At 38.1% G+C, this 24,589-nt stretch overlaps 1 protein-coding gene across 2 annotated transcripts in view; it reads left to right on the plus strand.

The window, feature by feature from the left end:
- DCAF5 (DDB1 and CUL4 associated factor 5) overlaps positions 1–24,589 on the plus strand; it is a 65,691-nt gene that overhangs the window by 33,886 nt on the left and 7,216 nt on the right. For both annotated transcript variants that reach the window (XM_056492523.1, XM_056492524.1), the window contains exons 6-8: positions 818–1,031; positions 14,840–14,906; positions 23,407–23,534. In XM_056492523.1, the coding sequence (XP_056348498.1) occupies positions 818–1,031; positions 14,840–14,906; positions 23,407–23,534 (409 nt within the window). The remainder of the gene's footprint in view (positions 1–817; positions 1,032–14,839; positions 14,907–23,406; positions 23,535–24,589) is intronic.

Genomic DNA, 24,589 nt, shown 5'->3' on the forward strand with positions numbered 1-24,589 from the left:
TTCTGTTACTTTTTTAAAGAGAGATTCTGGAAACTTGTGAACCTTTGGTTTTGTTTTATATAAGTCAATAAGAATGGATACTGAACATACAGCCTTATAAGGGACAAGGAAACCAGCTAATCCTGCCACATGAGAGTTTTAAGTAATAATGTCATGTGATAACATAATTGTCTTGCCTACCTGGCAGTATTTTTAGATGAAGCTAGTTCAAGATTAGCTAAGTGACTTATTTTAGCATTTCTTTCAATAACATGTTAGTAAGATGTCCTTTTATTTAAGACATCTGGAACTGATTGTGGAGTTTAAACATCCTCTGATGCCCTGTAGAGATATAAATAGAAGCAGAAGAGAGAGAATGGCCAGCCTGTCTACATTTGGAGAAAATGCCATCTTGGTGCCAGATCAAGGGTAAAAGTTTGCCTGGATTCAAGAACCAGCTAACAAAAAGGGCTGAGTGCTGCTAGGGTCAGTCTCAAAGGCAGACATCCCAGAAGTAAAAGGACAGCCTTTCTTAAGGCTAAGTGCTCTGTCCAACTTTGCACCTATGTAGGAAATGAACTTGTTATTAGCAAAACTACTCACAGTCTTTGACTTCCCTTCTGAAGATTTTACAATCATAGCATTTCAATAGCTTGTCATTCAGGTTTCATGTTAAGATTTTTCAGAAATTGATGCTTTAAAGCAGAAACTAAACAAGATTATCATTTGCTGGGCTTTCGTTTGACATGCCTCAGTAAGATGAAAGAGAATTCTGTCTTTAAGTACTGTAGGTGGTAGGTGCAGCCCATCTGACCTGCTCTCACTGGTCTGTCCCCAGCTCGCTGCTGCGCTATGGTGGAAACCTCTCCCTGCAGAGTGCCATGAGCGTGCGCTTCAACAGCAACGGCACCCAGCTGCTGGCGCTGCGCCGGCGCCTGCCCCCGGTGCTCTACGACATCCACTGCCGCCTGCCCGTCTTCCAGTTCGACAACCAGGGCTACTTCAACTCCTGCACCATGAAGAGCTGCTGCTTTGCAGGGGATCGTGACCAGGTAATAGCAGTGCTGCCCTGAGTCTCCAGAGTTTCCATGGCTGGTTGAGAACACCTCTGTGAGGGTGGCTTTTTTCTGATTCAAGAGATAACACAGGAGGCAGGACATGTACAGGCTTCTTCAGAAGTGTTTTGCAATGTGGGCTGTGAAAGAAGGAAAACATATACCAAAACACATGAGAAGTTTTACCTGTTATTTGATGTAATACTTACTTGGAAGATTATATTCATAAGAAAATATTTGCTAACTTTTTAGGTCCAATTAATACAATGTTATCTATTCATCTACATGTCATAAGGAAGCATCTTCCTTGCATTTCAATTTTGTTATGGAGTGACGTAGAGACAATCCCACAAAATGCAAATATTGTGTATTTATAGAGTTATTAATTCTTATTTCAAATGATAATGTTTCTCTTTTAATACTCTACTACTAGATCAGGTAGAATAGGTCTTTGTAGGTCAGTGTTCTGTAAGTGGTGATGGCAGGTGGTTAGGAAGGAATAGTCTTACTTCACTGAGGCAGGGTACTGTCCCTACTACTGATCACAAAGAAATAGGTTACACATAAACAGAAGTTAAGAGAAGTTCATATGATTCTAGAGCCAGATATTGTCTTTGAACAGCTGTATTTAATGTATTTAACAACCAGACACTGTTTAAGGACAAAAGATATATTTTCAAGCTATGATAGCATCAAACTATGACCTGAAAATTTCTTAACTGTCATCAGCAAACTTCCTGCAGTCAGAATTTCATCACAAATTCTATTGCTGCTGCTGCAGGAGGCAGAGTTGAGCTTCTTTCAGATTGCAAGTAGGAAATACATTCATGTCACTGAACTTGAGCAGTGTTCCTTAGTTTTGAATCTTTTTTGACAGGACTGTGAAAATGAAACTCATTTAACACAATTGAGTGGCTTACTATAAAGCGTGGGAAAACACACGTGTTGGTTAAGAAGAAACCACTGATAATTTGTGGTCACTTATTTTGTTGGCCTAAAGATAACACAGTTTTCTCTTCTGAAACTTGTAGAGCTGTGTACACTCTGGCACATAATTTAGCTTATCATTTGTTACTAAAGATGTAGAGAAAAGTCTTAGTATATGTTGCTCTGCTTTCTAAGGCATTTTCTTATGGGTATGTATCAGGCTGATGAAATATACTTCAGGAGCCTGCATTTTAAAAAAAAACTTTATGTTCTTTTGGCTTGACAGACCATCAATTCAGATAAGTAGCAGAACATAATGCTGCTAATGAGTTGGAAATCAGAGCAAAAGACAATTACGTTCTCTTATAAATCTATACTATGCTAATAGGGAAGATGAAGTTTTATATGGAATGTTAGAGAGATGTGGAATTTGGCATTTAGACACAAGCTTATACCCATCTTCTAACTGGAAGGAAAAATTATAATGAATTCAGAAAATGCCAACACATGCTTCAATTCTATCTGAAACTGTCCAGTAATGTGGCTAAGACTCTCAACACTAGGGATAGTCCTTAGGAATGCCTTTTACAGAGAACCCAATTACAGCTTAAGGTATATCTAGAAAAGAAGGTTAGAGTTGGAACCTACTGTAAGATAGACAAGGTGAATTAAAAAATAACAGGTTTTTTTAGTTTTGCCCTTCTATACAACTGGTATGCTTTTATATAATGAATGCAAGTCTTCTCCCCTGCAAATCAGAATGCATCAAAAAGAAGAAATAATTCTGTATCAAATTTAATCTGGCTTTAGTCACCTCTCCCTTTTAATATTGCTGTTCTTAGCCTTTATAAAGAACGTCTTTCATTTGAGATCCCTGCAAAGTAAGCTTCACAGAATACCTTGCTTGTATTTCCTCATAGGATCAAAATTTTGTGTGGGCTAAGGCTCATTTGAAGGGACTTGTGGATAAGAAAGTTGATTTCAAATTGTGAGTGGCACTTCTAGTAGGAAGGCTTCTTCAGCAGTTTTTTCACATTGAACCTCTGATTTTTTCTGTCTTCAATTCTTCTTTTCATCTTTATTAAACTTCCAACTTGATATTTTTTCTCTTTTATGCTGTTTTAAATAGTTAGATTTTACCTTTCTTACAGAGCACATAAATTAAAAATGGAGTCTCCTATGTTCAAAAACTACTATGTATTGTCTGCACAGGTAGTTCATCTCATACAGTTGCATTTCTGTACTATATCTTAACTCTAATAAGAAAGGATTATCCTTAGCTCATCAGTGCTTTGAATGCAATTGCATTGGGGGAAAAGTGAACAACTGAAAGGAGGAGGCCTTTCTTGTCCAGCACAGGTGATTGTAAGACCTTTCACTGATACCACTTCCTAGTTTGGCAGCAGCATTTACTTCTTTTCCTGGGTTAATGACTTGTACTGACACTCAGAGCTCTGACAAGCATTTGGATGTGATATAGGGATCAGAAGATGGATGAGAGATGGAGAGATGGCCTTTCAGCTCTGTGAGACCCAGCTCCTCACAGAATTACAGCCTTTGCTAATATTTCTCTGAATTTTGTACATAGAAAATGGTTTGCTCACAGGAAGTTTTCTTGTAGATGGTGGCCATCAGGGTTTAAAACTCTGCTAGTTTTGGGTTGCCTTTGGAAATTTGTTTTAATACAGTGGTGAAAATCTACAGTAAAGGTAAATAGCACTCTGTTCTATATGGATTGCATTCCTGTATGGCAGAAATGAGCAGATTCTGAGCTGCAAGCACACGAGAGTTCTCTTGGAGATTGCCCTTGTATCTTAAGAAGTCAAATGCTTAAGTTCCCAAAATAACCAGAAGAGTTCTTACTTTGTCAAGGTATGTGTGTTAAATTGATGAAATTTCTTTGCAGAAACAACACAGACTACTGGTTGGGGAACAGTTTGATTAGTTTGTCTGTTGATGGGGGTTTTAATATTTCCTCAGTATTGTTTTTTTAGTGCTCACAGATTGTGATAGGTACTCAAAAAGACTTGGAGCCAGAACTCCTGATATGTCACTTTAGAGGGAAGCCTGCTACTAGCAGGCATGCAGTGATCTGTGTACCACTTCCTTTTACTGGAGCATCTGAGATGCAAGTAGATTGAAACCTCTTAGCAAAGACTGATATATCATTAGTGCTTTAAGGTACAAAATGCCATTGTTAACTGCAATGATTTTTGGGGTTTTTTTAAAAGTTTAAGAACAGATTCTGAAATGCTTGTATTGATTTTGAGTTGTTGAAAATATTGTGGGTTGCAGCACAAGCTAAGTGACAGAGATCTTAGAGGATGAACAGCTTTGATTCTCTTTGTGGCCTTACAAACTATTGTTTTCCTCCAAATGCATTATTGTCCTATGATTTCAAAGTCAATGAGCAGTGTGCATACATATATATATATATAGTATATACTTGAGCATTTTTCCTAGAAATGTCACAGTCATGCTTTTCTTGTTTCTTGAAACTACCAAAGCTTGAGAGGCATTGTTCAGCTGGTATTTTATTTGCACCCATCTAAAACTACCTTCATCTGCTCCTCTTAGAATTTTTCTTTTGTCCTTGTCATTGGAATAATGACCTAATACACATGACACCAATTTTTCTACTCTTTGAAGAAGAGCTCTGATGTTGGTTGATAACCAGGTTCAAAATGGTAAGGTGTTTGCATTATCCAGGAGCTCACTTAAATCATACAGCTGTGAAAGAGAGGAAGGGTAAGGTAGGCTGGGTGGATCAAGCATGATTCTCAGCTTCCCACTGCCTTTGTTGGCTGTAGAGATCTGTGTGAGAATGTAATTTATCCATCCTTCTGGGCATTCACATCCAGAATTTTAAAAACACTTTATTTATACACCCAAGTCCCACTGACTTTAGTATGCACAAGTGTTTGATTACATACAAATACTAAATGTGTGAGACTCTCTAGTCATGTCACAGTGCTGGGCAAGTTTCTGTTCTTCTTGTCAGCATTAGAATATGGGAAATGTTGATTAAATATTAAGGATTTTTAGTTGCTAGACTGGTATAGAAAATATCTTTTGTATCTGAGGATACAGGCAATATTGCAGGATTTTAGGTACCCAAATGTGTTTATAAGTGTAGGAGCCTCAGAGGCTATAGTGATAGGCAAGAGCAAAAAAAAAAAGAAACCACAAAATGCAACCACTCTCCAAACTAAAATAGTCCAAAAGGTTTTCTTGCTCAAGAATTGTTGCCTGTGTCACAATGATGAATGCTATCGGTTCATTCCTGTTTTTCCCTGTGCAGATAATATGAGGCTCTATAACGCTTGTGGTTGTAAAATCAACTGCGTATTGCCTGTTTAAAAAAGGCGGGGGTGGGGAGAAATAACTTGTACCCTGTGAATCAAACAAAAAGTGTCTTGACTCTGGCATGCCCTCAGACATTACATCACCACTCAGCCTTTTCTGTTGACATTACACTGGTACAGGAGGGTTTCAGGAATGCACTGCTCACGGTCCTGCAAGGCTGCTCTGGCTCCCTATAAAGTTACAGCCCTCATTATGTGCAGCCCATGTTCTAAATAGCCCTGGTTAGGGACAAGCCAGTTTTTCACAGGACAGAATTATTACCTGAATGTAACTCTTCCAAAAACAAGGTTAGCTGTATAGGTGCCAGGGGTCTTGTATGGCTGTATGTTGCCATTGTAAAGAAAGAGAACTTTTCTTCAATGGTGTTCTTTGTGTCATCTAATTTGAATGTCATTTATCATGGGAAGTAGTGCTTATCAATGTCTAGGTTAAAGAACTAGAAAGAAGAAAGGGAATTATTCTTTTAGAGAATATATTTTAAGTTTCCTGTGCATGAATACTTCCTAATGAATAGTAGCTTGTTGCAGTCAGCATTTCTTAATATAAGAAAAGCATTCAGTGTGCAAATATGGTGCTGTGCTTAGATACAAAGAAAATCGATGCCTTACTGTGTCTTAAATTTGGTTTCCTCCAAGAATTACTGATGACACTGTATTTTGCTTTTTGCTTTATCTAAATAACAGTTGAAATTCTAGCTGTATGCATAATACAAACATATAAAGACCAGGCATGAGATTTATCTAGCAATGAAATTATTTATTCTTTTGCTTCCCCATTGTTTTTAGTAATTGACATTGGAAGGGTCATACTGCAAATGCCTCTTCAGAGTCAAGGTCTCAGCAGGAGCTATGAGTTTTCTTTAACCCTTTTTATTCTGATTGCCTCTTTCCCCATGCCTGGTACATCCTGCCAGTCTCATTTCCTGTCTCCCTTTTCTTCTGCATTCCTATAAGGCCTTGGGGGAGGTTTTTAGACATCTGCCCAGCCATATACAAGCCCAAAAGGACCCACACTGAAACTAAATTCTGGTGGAGTGGAACGCAGACTCAGGAGACTTTGAATTTTGCAGGCTTTGAGTTCCTCACAATACATTCACGGGAGATCTGTAGTTAGTAGCACCTCTCATATGCTCAGATAAACTTGTTGATTTCTTTGTAATGTAATAGAAATATTTTCCCTGCCATAGAAATCCTCAGTGAGGATTTCTAAGTTGCTTTGGTTGATTAATAAAATTCCTGTTATGGCCTTTCTGCACTACAAAAAGGCAGTTGTAAAAATGTTGACGGATTGTTCCCAATGATGCCTCTGTAAGCATTTGAAACTGCCCCACACAGAGTTGGCTGCTTGTAAGGTTAGGGATTTATGGAGTGGGAATACAAATTTTTGGCTTTGAAATTTATGTAGAAGCAATTTGTATTTCTCCAGTCTGCTGTGTCGCAGCTTTTCTTTTTCAATTTCATGAGATAGGCATGCTTCTTACTGACGAACAAAGCTTCTATTGTTAAAAAGCTTTTGGACTCACCTGTTTGATTCTCAGGCTGAGATGGAAAACTTTTAAGCTCTTTTTTGTGCCAGTTTCAGCCTCTTGAAAAAAAAGGTCTCCAAGAGAACAGGATAGTATGTAAAGAGTACAGGCTGTCCTGTCTAGTGTGAAAATCTCTCTGTTTTCACAGTGTTGTGAGCCCTCTTTGAATTTGTTAAATATTGAAAAAAAACCCCCATATTTTGTGCCCCAGAATTTATTATAAAGTAGAAGATAAAAGGTTGTGTATAGATACCTTATAGGCAAATTCTTTTCTTAGCCACAAGTTTTCCAAAACGTCTCAGAGAGAGCTTCCTCAGTTATGCCTTCTCTTACTTCAGGTTTTTTTCTTTGAAAGACAGGAATAAGAAGTTAGTTGCTTGCAGAGGTAACTGCTCATTATTTTGTCATCTCCTGGTTAACTGCCTTGGAGAGAAGAATCTCTAGTTGGTGACAATGAGAGCTGCTACAAGGAGGCAGCCACTCTGACTGGGGTAGCAGTTTGAGGTACTAACAAGGCAATGTGTCCTCGAGGGGACCTCCTGTACTCCTCTTGGGCTGTGCTGGAACCCATCTGACCCTACAGAATCTGGCTGAAGTGCATAAATGGCAATACTATGTTGAATGAGTCATGACAATTTGTATGAGGTTTTACTGCTGTAGCTACTGAATCAGACCTCTGCTCTTAGGGGTTGCAATGTTAACACAAGACAATTGGGTGGGAACAGACCTGCTGAGGAAGTCAGCCAGTGATGATTACAGCAGTCTTTCAAGCTGTACTCAGTGGGAATTGTATACTAAAAACCTAGATTCATCAACACCTAGATTTATCAACATAAAGGTGCCAGCCTGACAGATCAGGAATCACAAAGAAATGGAAATCCTTTATTAACTGACTGCTGTCCTTAATTGTTTTGCCTTGTTGTTTCCCTGCTTGTCTGTTTCTTGATGCTTTTGAAATAGGAAAAATTCTTTTCCTCCTCCATAGTTGTGTCCCTACCTTGTTTCCCATCTGGTTAGTAGATGCTCTAACAATAGATGAAATGAAAGTAAATCTGTGGGTTTTCTACCTGCAGGAAATGCAGACAACATGAAATTATGATCAAAATATAAATTATCAGTAATTTTTTTAAAATGGAAAAATAGCAGGGAAAGCTTTTTTTTAATAAGATAGGTAGAGCAGTCTTAACACCACAAAAGGTCTAGAAGCAGCTATAAAAAATTTTATTTGTATTCTATCAAATACTTCTCATACAAAATGTAACATATAAGAAGACTGGTGTTCATTATGGCAGTTTTTATATACATACATTTATATATACACACATCACACACAAATATACATGTGTGTATGTTGGGAGCTTTCTTATGCTTTGCTTCTTCTTGTTTATAGTGTGCTTACCCCCCTTGAAATAGTTCAATGAGAAGCAGATTGTCATGTTCACATTGGGATTTTGTTGGGTTCAAGGATGACTTCCATTTTGGGTTTCCCGATGTTTGGTTAGTAGGATGTATCTATAGTACTGCTTTGTTTTCAGTGACTACTTACAGAGTATCTCTCTCCTCTGTGTGACAGCTGCCCTTTTGTAAAAGAATATTTCTGGACAGACCACAGTTCTGGAATCTTCAGCTTCTATTTTAGATTTGAAATTGTCTGTTAGGCTTAGAAGTTCTTGGAGACAGAGAGCTGTCACAAAGAACAAAATGGCATAAGCCTTGTTTACTTAGGAAACCTTTCCTCCTTGGATAAATACACAGTTTTTGTATTCTTCATGTAAATGGATTCCTTTTCCACAGCTGATTGCTGTGAATTCCAGGCTCTTTTGGACAAAAAATATTTTTCAGACTTCAGTGAAGCTTCATGTCAAACTGTGTTTTCCTCAATGCTTATCAGTGCATATTCCACCACAGAAGTGATGTGCAAGTTTTGATGAATTAAGGCTTGAGCCTAGCAGGCTGCCCCAAACCAGATTCTTTATCTGTTGTCATAGAAAAAGAACCAAAAGTCTACACCCCACCCATTAATTATGTTATGCTACAGGTAAAATAAAGGATCTGTACATTCTGTCTCATGAAAGACATATGCAAGGTACAAGCCTGACTGTTTTGAATTTGGATGCCTCTGTGCTTCTTCCCCAGCACGTGGGTTTTGCACTGCTTGTAGAAGCTAAGGGACAGCTCACTAAAACCCTGAGAAAAATTCTGTCTGCTCTGATCCTTTCTGCCCCAAGTTTCATTGGTTCCTCTGAAGAAAGGGCAGACGTGCCCAAGTGAGTGGGGTTGAGATTTAAGAAGTTTAGTCCCTTTCAAAACTGTAAACAGCAGCATGAAATTCGAGTCTGACAAGCATTTTTCTGCTAGTAACCTAGCAGTACTTGCTTTTAAAATGGTTGTAATTTTGGTACCTTTATCTGTTGTTTGTGCATGCATTTCTAATTATATGGTGATGGTGCTTTTTGATTTGTGCATTTAAGACAGGCTCCTGCATTCTTCTTGTTCTCCCCTGCATTACTAGGGCCATTGAAGAGACTTGCTGACACTTTTGGAAACATGATCCATATCTGCTAGTCCTTTATCTAGGGCCAAAAGCTCAAAAATCTCTGATATAGGTCACTAGCAAAAGCACATTTTATGGGAGCAGGAAACATGGATATTGGAGACTAAAATAAGGTGTGATTTAGATAAAATTTTATTGAAATAATCCATATTTAGTAGCACCTGAGGAAATGTAGCTTGTGGGATTTTGAAAGCTTTCAAACTGGCAGTTCTATGAACAAAAAATAAATTCCCTAGAGTGGTAGTACTCTGCAAAATGCAATGCTAATGCCTCTGTTACTAGACTACAGTAGCAGATTAGATCTTCATTTATTTATATCAACTGCTGTAATTTCCTTGGGGAGAGAGAAAATGAGAAGTTACAGTGAAATGAGTGGGGAGTGCTAGTCCTGTGCAATTCCTTCAGATTCCTGATGGTGGTTCATTTTAAGCGTTTTATGCGTACTTGAAACTCAGACTGAATTGGTGTTTTCTCCCAGGAGCAGACTCTAACCATGCCTGAGAGTTTTCTTCCTTCTAAGGCAAACTTCTGAATCAGCAGCTCATAGTCATCTGGAAGCCTTTTCCTGTCATTGTTGCTAACAGCTAGGCATAGAAGCTGACTCTGCCCTTCTAAAAAACTTCCAGTATTAGCAGCAAGTGTTTTTTCTGTCTAATCTTGTGTTCGTGTGAATATTATAAATGTTGATTTCTGAAGTCCTGGTCAGATACAGCAGCAAAAAGGCAGACAATGAAACAGGTGGGTTTAGTATTGGTCTGTTCCTCCCAGGTTCTGAGCTCCTCATGCAGAGTCTGATCTGATCCCTAGTTCAGCACTGCAGTGGTTCTTGAGGTTATGTTCAGCTTAAGTTTGTCTTTAGGGGGGAGGGTGGAAGGAGGACAGTGCCTGATGTCTTAGCTATTTAGTTGTCTCTGGGAATACACATGCTTTTGCCTCCCCCTGGCTTGCCTCTGTGATTTGATTATCTGGGCTTTTGTTCTTAAAATGAGTGAATAGAAGGTACTCTGCTAGGAATCTATCCCCTCAGGACCAAAAATCCTTGTTCACAATTAAAGTGGAGTCTAACCATATGCAGGATGACATTCTTTCATCTAATCTTCCTCAAGCCTCTCTATTTTTTTGGTTTCTGTTCCTTCGTTAAAGAAGTCTACTCCATTCTCTCAGGATTTGAGCCTTATTAACTAGAGAGTTTGGTGAACTTAATAGAAATTATTTCTTTGACTTTTCTAGTAGTAGGGACTGACTTCTTTGTTTTCTTAATCTTTATTCTATAACCATGAACTAATGCATATATCAAAGAAACATTTTCACAAATGTTCCTGTAAAAGTCCTAATAGCATCAGTCCAGCTGTGCTCTCTAGAAGCCTTAGGTTCTGATTGTCTTGCACAGAGAGTGCTAATTGGAATTGAGGATTGTTTTCCAAATGTCATGCAAGTGATGTCAGGCATGTTTCTGACTTTAGCAGCTTGGGTGTCTGCCCTTGAAACTTCATGTGGCACATTGTTCTTGCAATGGCTGAAGTCATGAGGTTGTTCTTCTGGCAATCTCTTGGCCTTGACCAGAAAAGATGTTTTCTGTTTGTCAGACCCATATCACCTAAACTTACAGAAAAAGGCAAAAGAAATACATTTGGGAATTCAATCCTGTTGTGAGAACAGCAGGAAGACGTGTACTCCAGAGGTATCCTTACAGGGAAAGAGAGTGGAAAACAATGCTGGCTGCTCCAGTGGTGGCAGTGTAGTGGCAGGGATAGAAAATACTTGGATACTTTGGGGAATATGATCAATTTCTGATGATTATTGGAGGCCTAACCATCAAAATAATTTTATATTATATAATTTTATATAAAAAGTTCACTACTCACAGCACATTGCTTACAACATCAAACTTGTGTACATGACTTTATCAGTTAATGCTTTTGGCATTTACTAATGGCTGTCTTATGTCAAGATTAAAGCCATAAGTACTTTTTCATCTCAGATTCCGAGCTGAGCTTGTTCTGTGGCCCGACTTAATTGCATTGCAGATGTTTAATTCATTCCTACTTATTTTCTCTTAATTCACTCCAGAATATTTTAGCCAAGTGTGTTTGATCAGTGCAAATGTCATTAGGCTTGAAAATGGTAATGAAGTGAAGGACTTTATGGTCCTTTTAAGTAGGTAGGATTGGATTGAATATCACTGCCACTGGAGATACTCTGGAGCCATCTGGGCACTGTCCCAGGAAGTCAGCTCCTAGGTGGCCCTGCTTGAGCAGGTGGAGTGGACCAGATGACTTCCCAAGGTCCCTTCCAGTCTCAGCCGTTCTATGATTCTCTAAACCATTTTCAGGTACTTTATCAATTTCTTCCTTTAAATTCCCCAAATTGTGATCACTTTAATTTATGCAAGTCCATGTGCTGAGCTGCAGATCCTGTGGCCTGTCTTGCCATTTCATGAAGCTGTGATGGAGTGTAAAGGTTTCAGGTGGGCATTTTCCTGACATTGCTCACTTCTTCCCTCCTCCTTCCCTTCCCTCCTGTAGCCCAACCCTAATCCACCAAGACAATTAATTCCCTTTTTATTTTGCAGTCTTTGAAACAAATCAGTCAAAAGAGAGCTCTGGAGATTACCTGACTTTAGTTGCTTCTCAGAGCAGAGCCTCTTCAAAGTCAGATCTGATTGCTCAGGGAATTGTTCAGGTCAATTTTGGGTTTGCAAGAGTGGAGATTCCACCACTTTCTGGGGCTGAGTTGCAATATTTATAATGCTCCAGAACTTGCTGTTCCTTTGTGCCCAGCTGGAATTTCCCTTGCTGTGACTTGTGACTGCTGCTTCCTGGGTATCCAGTGCATGCCTCTGAGCAGAGTCTCTCCCTGTCTGCTGAGTATTCCTTTGAAGAGTGGGAAACTGTTGAGGTTCACTCTGTCTCTTCCCTTTCTCCTGGCTAAACAAAACCAGTTCCCTTAGGCTTTCGCTGCAAATCATGGGCCTTCAGCTGCAGCAGCCCTCTTGTCCACTCTCTGTCCAATTTGTTAGTGTCACTCTTGTATAGGGGGACCCAAGCCAGGCACAATACCCCAGATGTGGCTTCAAAAATGCCAGATAAGGGGAATAATCACCTGTCTTGACCTTCTGTTTATATTCCTGACAGCACATCAAGTTGCTGTTACTACACATCTCTGCAAAGACACTAAATTTTGCTATCTCCAAAGTGAGACAGAGTGTACTGGGATCAATGGACTTCGCAGGTAGTGTATTGCTGTGTGAGCAGTGACAAATGACAGTGCAGTGTTCCTCTGCAAATAACTTTGAAAGCAGGTTTGAAGGGACTCACAGACACTCCATTCCCAGTACGTACATAAGATGGTTTTTCTGTCCTGTTTTCCTCATGCAGGATATCTGAAATATGTCACTTTGGCACCCTGTCATTGTTGGTTTATGGTATGTGAAGAAAAAAAAAAAAAAAAAGAAAAAAAAAAAGGCATGGTCATAAATTCAAGATAGTGCGTTTTCTAGGTGTTTTAGTTACAAGTCTGTTTTTAGTCATGTGTCCTTGGCAAACTAGTTGCTGCTTCAACAACACAATTTGGTAATAAATAGTAACAATTGGCAACATGTCTATACAAATGAGAAATTTTTTTTTCCCAGGTAGCATTTCTTCAACAAAACGTATTTGAGATGCTTTTTTTCTAATTGCTGGGATGTTTCCTATATTAGCACTAATCCTTAGAATTTTGGCATAGCAGCTCAGCCTGCTGTGGGCTAACATTTATGAGCAGCCAAATGAAAGGGGAAGCACATATTCCTGGCACTGTCAGGTCAGTTTGGAAGGTAAATTGCGTAAGTGCTTGAACATGTTGGCTTGTAGAAATAACTTTCTGGCTTGGAAAGTATGGGTTTATGAGTGATTCTGAACTAGTGTGCACAAGCTTTTAAAGGAGCTTTTGTTTGATCACTGCTTCTTACCTGTCAGAAAACGAGCAGAATTGCATTCATAAGTGCTTACTCACATCCTGCATTCTTAAAAATGAGGGAAGAAAGAATGGTTGGATTATGATAGCAGGAAACCAGAGAAGGCATTTTAGTGGTTCGTTATTGCATTTTCTTGACAGGAACCATCCAAACACTGCACTAATGTAATTAGCATTGCAAACAGAATATATGCAAATTGATAGCCAATTTTTTTTCTGTGATAGTGTATATTTTCTGTTTAGTTGCTTCTCAGTTCTGTGTTATTCCAGAACTTGTCTCCTCACTGCTTGGTGTTACTTTGCTTGATGATTTTATGTTTCCCTGGAGAATGAAAGGCAGAAACCAGTTACATTTGACCCAAGCAAAACAGAATTTTTCTCTCATCAAAGGTTAGAAAAGGGACAAACTGGGTCCATTTCTTTATCTTTCTCCCTTCCCCCTAACCTAGTAATAATAATAAAATGAGAAACCCAGCTTCTTGATTGTATTGATTAAACTGCAGCCTAACATTAGTGGGGGGATAGAGATTTACACTGTCTACACCAGTATAATTAGAAATGCAATCTTCCATTGGTTCCAGTATGTGTCATTTAATCTCTAATTTGGGAACAAAATAAACTGTACTGTCTGTCATTTATTGGAGAATAAGTATTTGGAGGCAAGGCACAGTTTGTAGCCTCTCAGAAATGAGAGGTGTAAGCTTTTTGCCACGTCAAATGTCACCTGTCATTCCAGTGCCTGCTTGTAGTATATTAAGCTACTTTGAATTGCAGATTGCATGAAGCTCTGCACAATAAAGAGATTGCTTTTCATTTGTGCACTGCTGAAAAAGGGCAGCCTTCCATCTCTTCAGAGTAACTATGACCAGGAAAAAAATGAGTAGTGTCATAAATGTGTGGGTGGGGGGAGGTCTTAAACCACTTGAGGCCTGGTGACAGTGAATGTTTAGATTTGTTTTCTGTTTGGTGTTCAAAATTATTCTCAGTGACTGACTTTTGATGGCTTGATGAGTAATGGACATGCTTGTCTGTAATGGACATGGCAGCTCTCTTAGGTAAGTGTTTGATGGAATTTTCCTTGGTAGTTCAGGAGATGAGAAAAAACAATGGAAGTCTACAAGATCAAAAAAGACCAGAGTTGCAGGCTGAAAATTAGAGAACATGATCTAGATCTAGACATGCTTATATTAAAGCCAACCAAAATTCATAGCCTTATTTAGCAAAGCAAACATATACACTTTGGGCAGTGGGCATTAGGTATATGAAGTACACTTTTCAATTTTGGTCCATTTCTACATGCAACATTTTTGTGCTTGTACTTCATCCCCATTTAAATGTAAATTGATCAGTGAGGCACAAAGAATGACACAAATTATCCTTTTTTTCTCATTTTTGGTTTGGAGGAAGTAGATCAATAGTAAAATAGCATAATTCAGGTGACAATTTGCCATAAACTGCTTTCATTTTTATTCTTAACAGTACATTCTCTCGGGCTCTGATGACTTCAATTTGTATATGTGGAGGATTCCTCCAGATCCAGAAGCAGGTAAGTGTTGTTGTTATTCTAGATGGGGAAGGAAGTTGGGGGGAGGTGTCTGACAAATAGTAGACTGGTATTTAAAAAAAAATTGCTGTTCTCTTACTGTGAGTCTAGAGCAACTCTGAGGAAAGCTGCATAGGGAGAGTTTACAGATTCGTTTTCCAGTGTCTGGATAACATTGGTCAATGCCATTTGAATGTTTTATCATAATGATTTTCTTTTTTTTCCCCTTGTCATGTAATGATCATTCCTCCCAAAATAAAGCTTGCAGTACAAAATGGCGCTGGCTTCACAAGGTGCTCCTTACAGATCCAGTACATTGACCTCTTTTCCCCTCTCATTCCTCTTATACTAAAATCTTCCCATGATTTCCAGTACAGGGGAGTTATGCTTTTTTACTTTCTGAGTGGAGGAGCACTATCAGCTAGTGGAAATGGCCAGTTTTAACTAATTTCCGACTCATTCCCATGCTGGGGCAGACATGGTAAGCAGACAGCAGTAGCACAGCTCTGTATGAAAATACAGGAGAGGGATGTTAAAAAAAAGCAACAGTGTGGGGGCAATGTAACAATTGTATTGTGGATGCCACTGTTGGTCAGTGTCTAATTTGATGTGGTCTAGTAGGGTATAGGATTTGGCAATATGACACTCTAAGCCATATGATGTCAGCATCTCTCTACTGTTGAAACAAATCCCTGCACTTCTAGCAGGGTGTTAAAATTTAATTGAAAGGGTCAATATTTTGAAAACTGTACTAGTGTTTTCATTGTTAGTGGCTCTGGCTCTTTAAACTGTACATTTTAGTGATATTAGGTACAACTAAGGGCTATCCTGTGGTCTCAGCTGCTTTAGCAATAGTGAGAGAAAATTACAAGGTGTGTTAGAGGTAAAATGAAAATATTTTGTTTCATTTTCAAAGGTTGTTAATAATAGCTGTGTAATCCACAGCTGAGAGGATGAATAGCCTTCAGTTAATGGCAGGGTTTTGAGGAAAATGATACTTTAATTTTGGGGGTTTTGCTTAGTTAACCAACATTTCATGTTGCAGTCCACAAGTCCTGAAGATGGTCCTGCTAAATACCAGTAGCTTGGCTTTCTGTCTTTGCATAGAGTTTATAGAAATATCTCCCTGCTTTTCTTTTTATTTTTGTGGTTTTCTTTTACATTTAACACTGTTTTATTGCTACTTACGGATTTTTTCCTCCTAGTTAAAACATACATTAAAATTAGTTATTTATCTGTAAGTTTTATTGTGTGGACTGTAAAATTACATTTTCTGCATGTCACCAACTGTCCTGACTTCCTTTGTAAAATCTGGATTTGAGATTTTCTGTTTATATGATCGTGATGCTCTTGAGAATTTTTTTCCCAGATAGCTGCACATAACAAACTTTTTATCTAGGACTTTTGCACAAGGATGATAGCTAGTACTTTCACCTGTTGCACCTGTAAGCAAAATAATTATTAAGCAAAATAATCTGCTTCAGAGTGGTTGTTTTACTGCTCCTCAGTAAAAAAGATATACGCTTGCAAAAGTAATTGCTAGGTGATACATTTTGATCAAACAAATTTAATTTTTTATTTACCACAAAACAATGTCATATCTCTTTTGGGCAGGTTTCTTGTCTCTGGTTCTTGTAACATCAGGAAGGGAGTCAGTACACTTGCAACATTTCAGTTACAAAATTAATTACTTAATATCAATTGCCCTCAGAGGTTGCTTAATGATTCAGAAGATCCAAGAGTAGGAATGTCTATGTCTTAATGGCTTGTAACTTGAACAGTTCTCTTTTTTATTTTAGCAGAACTCACAAGCTTTGTTTTGTCAGACCCAAAGGTCTGTTTTTGTAGCAAATAACTAAGTGGGCATCCAGATCACCTGTGATAGGCTTATTGAAGCTTTTCTTCATTCAGCTCTTCTTGAAGGGTTGTGCCCATTTTGAATGTGATGAAATGTCCTTTCTTAAATCTAATCCTGCTGTTCAGAATAATTGCCAGAGACAGATGTTGCTGTGCTTTCTTCTTGGAGAAATAGTCTTGCCATAGGGATGTAGAGACTTTGGAAAACTTTTGCTTCAGTGGAAAACTCCTTGTTCCTATGTTCTGTCTAAAATAGGAGTGCCTTTGGGTTTGTGATCTGAAAGAGTGGAATGTGGTCTTTCACTTAAAATAGTGTGCAAACTAGACAGGATGATGTAATGTCCTGTACCATTGGTTGGTATTTTAAATAAAAATATCTCTTGAACTGATTTCTGCCTTCCGGTTGAACTCAGACATTGTGTTGCTATAAATATTTATGATACAACTCCCTTAAATTGTATCAGTTATTTGAAAATAGGGATTTTTTTGCAAGCTTATATCTTTTTAAGCAGCTGCATCCTTAACAACAGCTATGAAATTATTTTGTTACAGATGCACCAAGTACTGATTATCCAATGGTTAGCAACATTAGTGAACAAAAGGAAAAATGTGAAGGAACACACCAGAGAGGCAGATGCAAACATATTTCAAGTTGGAGAAATGTGGTTGCTTGTACTGGTATTTTGCCAGGGGAATAGAACAAAATCTGCTGGGTTATTTTTCAGATAGTCATAGTTTAGAAGTGTCCTTCCAGTAGGTTGCATTAAATCATTCCCACAATCAGCTGCAATCTGCAAGCAGTTTTGTTTGGTCCAATAATTAGGCAGGATTTTTGCTGCCTTTGGGGCAGGGAGGTATGTGAAAAAAGGTATTTCCTAAATTGCTTAGGAAGCTATTCTGTTGAAGAGTTTTACTGACTGTCTCCCTCTATAGTCTTAGATTATTCTGAATAGGCCAGGATTTCCTATGCCAGAAGGTTGGTAGCTTTTTTAGCACCTTTTGTGGTTTATTAAGGATGGAATAGTTTGCTCATTTTTCCACTTTCATCTCCATCCAAGTACTGTCCAGCTTTCCACTGTGCTTTAGAAGTAATTGCCAAATGCTTCATGAATTTGTTAGCCAGTTTCTTCTTTAAAGTAATCCGTGAAAGTATCACAGTTTTTATTCAAAGGCAGCTTCTAGCAAAGTTAATACATGAGTCTGGCAGAAGAAAAGCAGTCCTGAGTTTTTACTTGACAGCTTTTACTTGACTCCAATGCAAGATGGAAGTGAGAATAGATATCAGTCCTACATGACTTGTCCAGCAAGCCCATTAACATAAAAGCACTTAAGACATTATTAAAACTAATGCCAATAAACATGGTTTATTAGCTGGTAAAGGACCCCTGTTCAAGACACAACCTGACATGTCTTCTGGAGTAATAGAGGGTTAAGTAGACCAAAAGTTTTCAAAATGGAATTTACATTCCTCATTCACTACTCTGAATCATCTATGCAACTCTTGCTTTTGAAATCCTGCTCAAAGCTGCTGTGTGAGGGATATGTCATTTATTTGTGACTGTGAAGACAGCTGAGGATCCTTCAGTTTATGTGAGCAGGCTGCCACCAGGTTCTGGAAAACTTTACTAAATCAGAACAGCAAACTGCATTTCAAAACTTCTTTTTAATTCTGCCTTTGACTGTAACTGCAAGAAAGGGCCGGTCATTGTGGGCCAGTTACTAAACTAATTGCACAAATTTTCAGCAGAACTGATGCAATTTTTCTTCTTTTTTTTCCTCCTTCTTGGTCTTTGTAAATGCTAACACCTCTTCAGGCTTGAAGAATTCAGGAACAGATCTTTTCACAACACTTGAACAGAGCTATCTCATTGGAGACAGCTTGTAGTTTAAGTTCTCAAAGTTCTGGGCTGATAAATGAAGATGAGTAGAAAAATATTAAGTGTTTCTTAATGTCTTTAGCTATTTTTGAGATATTTTATGTATGGGTACATATGCATATTTGCATACCACTTGGTTGGGGTAGGGTTAAGCCATCTGACCCAATGGGGAGCATGCTCTTGAAGGTTTGTGTTCTTTTTAAAAATGATTTTTCTGAGGTGTGGTCTTGGGATATAAACTGCTTTACTTCTAGGACTGTAGTTAGTCTCTTTCTTCAGGTCAGTCAGTGGTGACCATAGTGTGCTATGAAACAGTTGTTTGATTAACACAGGCAGTAAGGGCTGTGTCCTTGTAGAAAAGATTCTTGTATTTGCTGGAATTGGGACTGGTTTCTGTGTTATTTGGATTGTAATAATACCATGGACCTGTGGAGTGTTCTGGTCAAGTGGCATCTATCAGAAAACAAGGCAGTGTTGGGTGCTTTCTAGTGCTATAAGAAAGAAGATGCAGCATCCATGAGTGTTTATCTCACCAGCCTTAGTATGTTTAAGATCTAATTCAGGAGCAGAAAGCTGAAGATAACACTGAGTACTGGGAGAGGCTGGAGAAGCTTTAGCCCCTAGCAAAGCTCTTTTCTCTTGGTTGTATTGAAAATGTTTGCAGCCACCAGTGCAAAAGAAATGTACAGCCAAGCAGTTTTCACACTTCCATTAAAAATCCCAAACACAACCACAAAATAGCAAGCAAAAACCCCAAGCACAGCTATTGGTTATGAGATAATTTCACTCACTTTATATCTGTTATGTTCAGAAAGCATAGGTTTTTGTGGTAATTTGCATGGTTCCAATAACATTGTGAAACCTGTTGCAACCTATGCCATTAAGCACACCTAAAAAGCAGTGCCTCTCAGACCAGGAGGGGGAGCAGAGTGGAAAGGGTGTGCCAAAGTTTATTTCTATGGTAATTTTATCTTAGCTTTCATACTGTTGCTCAGCTATACTGGTAATAAATAATGGTAGGAAGTTTGGGATAGAAAATGTGTATGGCAGATACTTAGAAGCAACAAAAGAAGGGAGAAAACATATATCCAAATATATATATATAGCTTTCTGCATAGTCTTTAAATGTTTAAATATTACTTTTCTTTTTGGATTTTGGAACCTCCAGAGAGGTACAAGACCATTATGGGGCTGGTTCTTAGGCACAGACCAGGCAAAGGAGTTGATTGCCTGGAAAAGAGCATTGTCTAAGACAGAGGCTGCTGCCAGCTGACTGCTCCCTGTTCTTTCACTCAAGCTCTGCAAGGCTGTGCTGATCCTTTCACCTCTCCTGGAAGCTGGAGGGGATACTCAAAGGTGTCAAAGGAAGCAGTTTGCAAATGGAGTTGGAGCTGCTGTCTTATGAGAGGACACTTGGTACTTCTGATGTCTCGTTTTACCATGCTAGGGGGAGAAGGGATTTTGGCTTCCTCTTCCTGTTCTCACCTAATATTTGATGTGACCAAAGTGAGCTTTGCTTGTACTGCTGATAAACCTTTAGTAAGTCTGGCTGCTGCCAGAGCTGGAGTCAGATCCCAGAAGAAGGTGTGCTGCAGGACCCTGTGCTCGTAGGTCAAAGTGCTCATGTTTAAGTCTAGCTTCTCTGCAAAAGGGTCTCTGAGGAACAAAGCATCTACTGGCATCCATTGTGTGAAACAAATACAGGTGTGTGAGTGACCAGAGAGAGACTTTTAAGATACCTAAACATAATCTACTGCCCTGAAGGCAGAGGCCCTATATGCTTTGCATATTTACTTGTACTGTGCTGTGCCATTTGCTTTCCAAACTATGGTATCTATCATTGTTAACACATCATGATCTCATAGGATTCAAATGGAAAGTAGTGGCCTATGGTCTAAATGTGCCCTGGATTATTATTAGTGAAAACTAAATTAATTTTAAATGAGCTACTACAGTAGTGCCGAGTACTGCAGTGGAATGGTATGCTATGGCACCCTGGCAGCAGCTGCAAATATCTGGTTTTTCTCAGGAGTTTTCAGCACTTTGAGTAATTCACAAGGCTTGTATGAAGTTATGCTTTAGTCTGTGGAACGTCTTTCTACCTTATATGAACAAACAGTGGGATTTCTTTTCCAGTGTCCTAGATAGAAAAGACTTCTTAGTGAGGTCATTTAATTCCTCTGTTACAGAGCCAATGGAGAATAGCTCCTTATCCCAGCAAGTTCTCTGGCAGTTTGGAACAACACAGCTTCCATTAGTTTGGAGACTGTTCCACATTCTTACAGGATTTCTGAACTAGAGCACTTTTTCTTAGTAATCTATCACTTTCACTTTTTCTTTATCCTACAAATAATTTATTCTGGCTTTTTCTAAACATTGCTTCTTGTTGTAGAACTCATGTAGGGGAAGTCAGATTGGTGTCTGAATCTCTCACTCTCCTTTGTTACAATTTACTAGAGGTTTTTAAAATGTGTTGGGATGTACCATTCAGCATGTTTGCAATATGGCAAATGTCAATTTATTCACATTAGTATTTACAAAGCCACATAATTAAGAAGTAGTTCATTAGCCTAACATTTAAAACATAAGTTAAAAAAGCACACCAAGAAGAAATTGCTTTGGCAATTTAGTAGACATCAACTACTTCAAAATGTTGTATTATTCCTTCCTCTGTCCTGGAGCCTGTAGAGAGGCCTTGTGGTGCAAAGGTATTCTTGACAAACATGGACAGGAAATTTGTTTTAAAATGTGCACATTAGATTTAGCCTTTTACAAGTTATTTCTTTCAGCTGGTCAGATATCATACTAGGATATTATTTAAGGACCTTTTGATATTTTTGTATTGCTCTTCTTTGGAACACTTATTTGCAGGGCATAAATTCTGAGTGAGCATCAAATAAAAGCAGACCAAAAAAAAAAAAAAAAACAAACATTGACCAGCACAGCTAGAACACTAAACCACTACTCAGGACTGTCTTTAAGCATGGCAATTTTTGGGTAGTATTGCAAAATCAACTAGAACATATCCATCTCTTCCCTCCAGTACTTAGAGGTTTAAAAATTATAAACCTTCTAAAATTGGTATAGTCAGCCTCTGGAGACTTTAGGATTTATTTTTTTTTGTATGTTATTTATAACAGATATGTAATCTAATGACTTTTGTATGAACACTTCTTATACATGTTGGAGCTGTTTTATAAGAATTAAAGAGTTGCAGAACCCATGCATGCTACTAAATATAAAAGCAAACAAATAACACCCCCTTCCCCTAAAAAAACCCCAAACCTCAAAAGCAAAATTTAGTGGTTTTAGGATAGCAGATGTCAATTCTGCTGAAACAATACAAATAAAAATACCATTTCAAGGGAAGACAGCAAAAGATAATTTAATTTATTACATGGAAAAAAGGAAGATAGCATCAGGAGCAGTAAAAGATCTGTCTCTGGATTTTTAGGACTTGGATGACACTTCATTTCTAAATCCTTATCATGGTTTATTCTCCATGTTGAACATCAGTATGCTCTTCAGAGTGCAACTATAATGAGTGAAAGGGATAGAACACTTTATAAGAGGGGAGGGGCTGTACACAAGGTCATTAGCTACAGTTGTTTTCATCATTTGTGTTACCTAGCAAATGAAATGTGATAGGAGAATGGTTTTTTCTTTTTAATTTTTTTTCTTGACCCTTCTATATTGCTACTCTTCAGTGGTAATGCAAGTTTTTCTTTAGGAAAGTGTAAATTACAGGAGAACTCTGACTGTTTTAGAACACAAATTGTTCAACACAGGGCTTAGACCAGTGACTCTTTCAGCTGAAATAGCTTTTGTTAGGGTCAAAGGAAGATAGCAAACATTTTCCACAAGAGGAACATAAAGTTTGTTTAGTGTAAAGATGACTATAAGTAGCACAGAAGCTAGTGAAATTATTTTAATTTTCTGTAAGGTATACTTATAACCTATGAAGTTTTAAATAGCAAGTTGATTTTCATCTGAAGTGATTGTCAGTTTTTACTTCCCAGCTTTTAAAAGTTTTGGGTTTTTTCACTGAAAATATAAAGTCATAGCATGTTGATGGACACTTGTTTATTCAGATGCACAGGTGTGCTTTCTAACAAATTTGTATTTTTAATTGTGTGTGTCTATGAATATAAAAAAAATACTGTGACTGTTTCTTGCTTTGGTGTATAGACCTAGCAAGAGTCAATGACCAAGCAGAAAAGTTAATTGGCTTCTGTTTTGAGTTTTACCACTAGCACAAAAGCATTCCACTTTGGCTAATCCACTGCCTTGTGACAAAGAATGATATAACCCACTGTTCAGATGTGTTATTTCAAGTCCTTCCTATTCATCAGACTGGAGTCAACAGTAATAAATTGCTGATTTAAAAAATAAATTTAAAAAATAGTATCACTGTTAAAGGCCAACCTCTTTATTTGTCTCTGCTACAGATTTGCAAACTGTCTCTGTCATGACTTAGGTTTCACTTGTGATTTCATTATGTATGTTGTTCTGTTTCACATATTTGTCACATTAGGTCAAAATCTTCATTGTTTATTTGGATGAATCAAAGCAGGAATTTGCAGGAAGGATGCTTTTCATCAAACTTGCAGCTTCTCACAGGGGCATAAAATTGAATTCTGCAGCCAACAGCCTTAAAATACTGCAAAATAAAGCTGGAGCACATTGTAAAATATAATAGGACTTTAAATGACTATGACTGAAAGTAATATGAAGGTTTAATTATTCATGTCCATGTTGTTTTCCCCTAGGTGGCATTGGCAGGGTTGTCAATGGTGCTTTTATGGTATTGAAAGGTCATCGGTCAATTGTCAACCAAGTGCGGTTTAATCCTCACACCTACATGATCTGTTCTTCTGGCGTTGAAAAGATTATAAAGGTAAGATTAGTGATCAGAAAAATGTGTTCTTTCAATCTTTCAGGAAGAAATGTTCTGCTTTGCTTGCCATCATTCTATTCCACACCCATCCTGTCTTCTCCTCTTATTGTTTTTTAAAATATTTTGTCTCGTTTGCTCGGGTGAGTTTGGTTACGGCTGTAATGTGATCGCCTACAACTTGTGATGCTCTGGTCTAAAATTTAATAAAAGTATCTCCAAAGAGTATTGTTGAACCTTGGCCTAGACTGACCTGGCTGAATAATGCCTCAGAAGACCTTCTATAATTTTTGTACATATTTGTGCATTGAATCAGTTCAGCATACCTTTTCTGTGGCTTCCAGAGGAAGGACTCTAAATACCTTGCACCACATATTTCTGAATCCTTTAACAATGTACAGTACTTCTAGAAAGTTTTTTACCTTTTTCTGTGGAAATTAAAGATAAACTTTGTTAGGTTCTGAAATTTTCTTTCCTTAAGGAAGCACAGTCAATATTGTGGGAGCAAGGCAAAACCAATTTTATTATTTGAGGGTTGGGAAGGCAAAGGATTATGCTACACTAATGTGGTTTGCATTCTGCTGCCATAAATATTTTGCTATCATTTAGGTCTACCAACAGTGTAAAAGAAAAAAGTCATAAACATTTAATTTTGAAGTAGGATAAAAAGAACTGCTGTTGATCCTATTTGTTGAATGTATTACTGAAAGTCTTACCTGCATGTGGCTATAAATAATGTTGTTAAAATATTGTAAATGCTTTTGTCAGATACGAGTTGACAGCATGAACTTGTCCTTCAAAGGAGTGTTTTAATGATGTGAAGCTTATGGACAAGAACTGACCCAAAATCCTGGGACTATGGCTCAGTGCCCCACTGCATTGCTTGCATTACAGCTACTGTCAGCATTTAGGTTCTGATTGTAGTTCAGCTTTCCTTCTCTTCTGTCTTCCCCTGGTACTTTTGTTCTTTTTTCTTCATCTGTGCCTGCCTGACAGGTTTGATCACAAGTATATTAAATACAGGCTTTGAACAAAAGTGCATTGAACAGTCTTAGCAG

Source organism: Oenanthe melanoleuca, chromosome 5 (assembly GCF_029582105.1).
Source record: "Oenanthe melanoleuca isolate GR-GAL-2019-014 chromosome 5, OMel1.0, whole genome shotgun sequence".
Classification (NCBI taxonomy): domain Eukaryota; kingdom Metazoa; phylum Chordata; class Aves; order Passeriformes; family Muscicapidae; genus Oenanthe; species Oenanthe melanoleuca.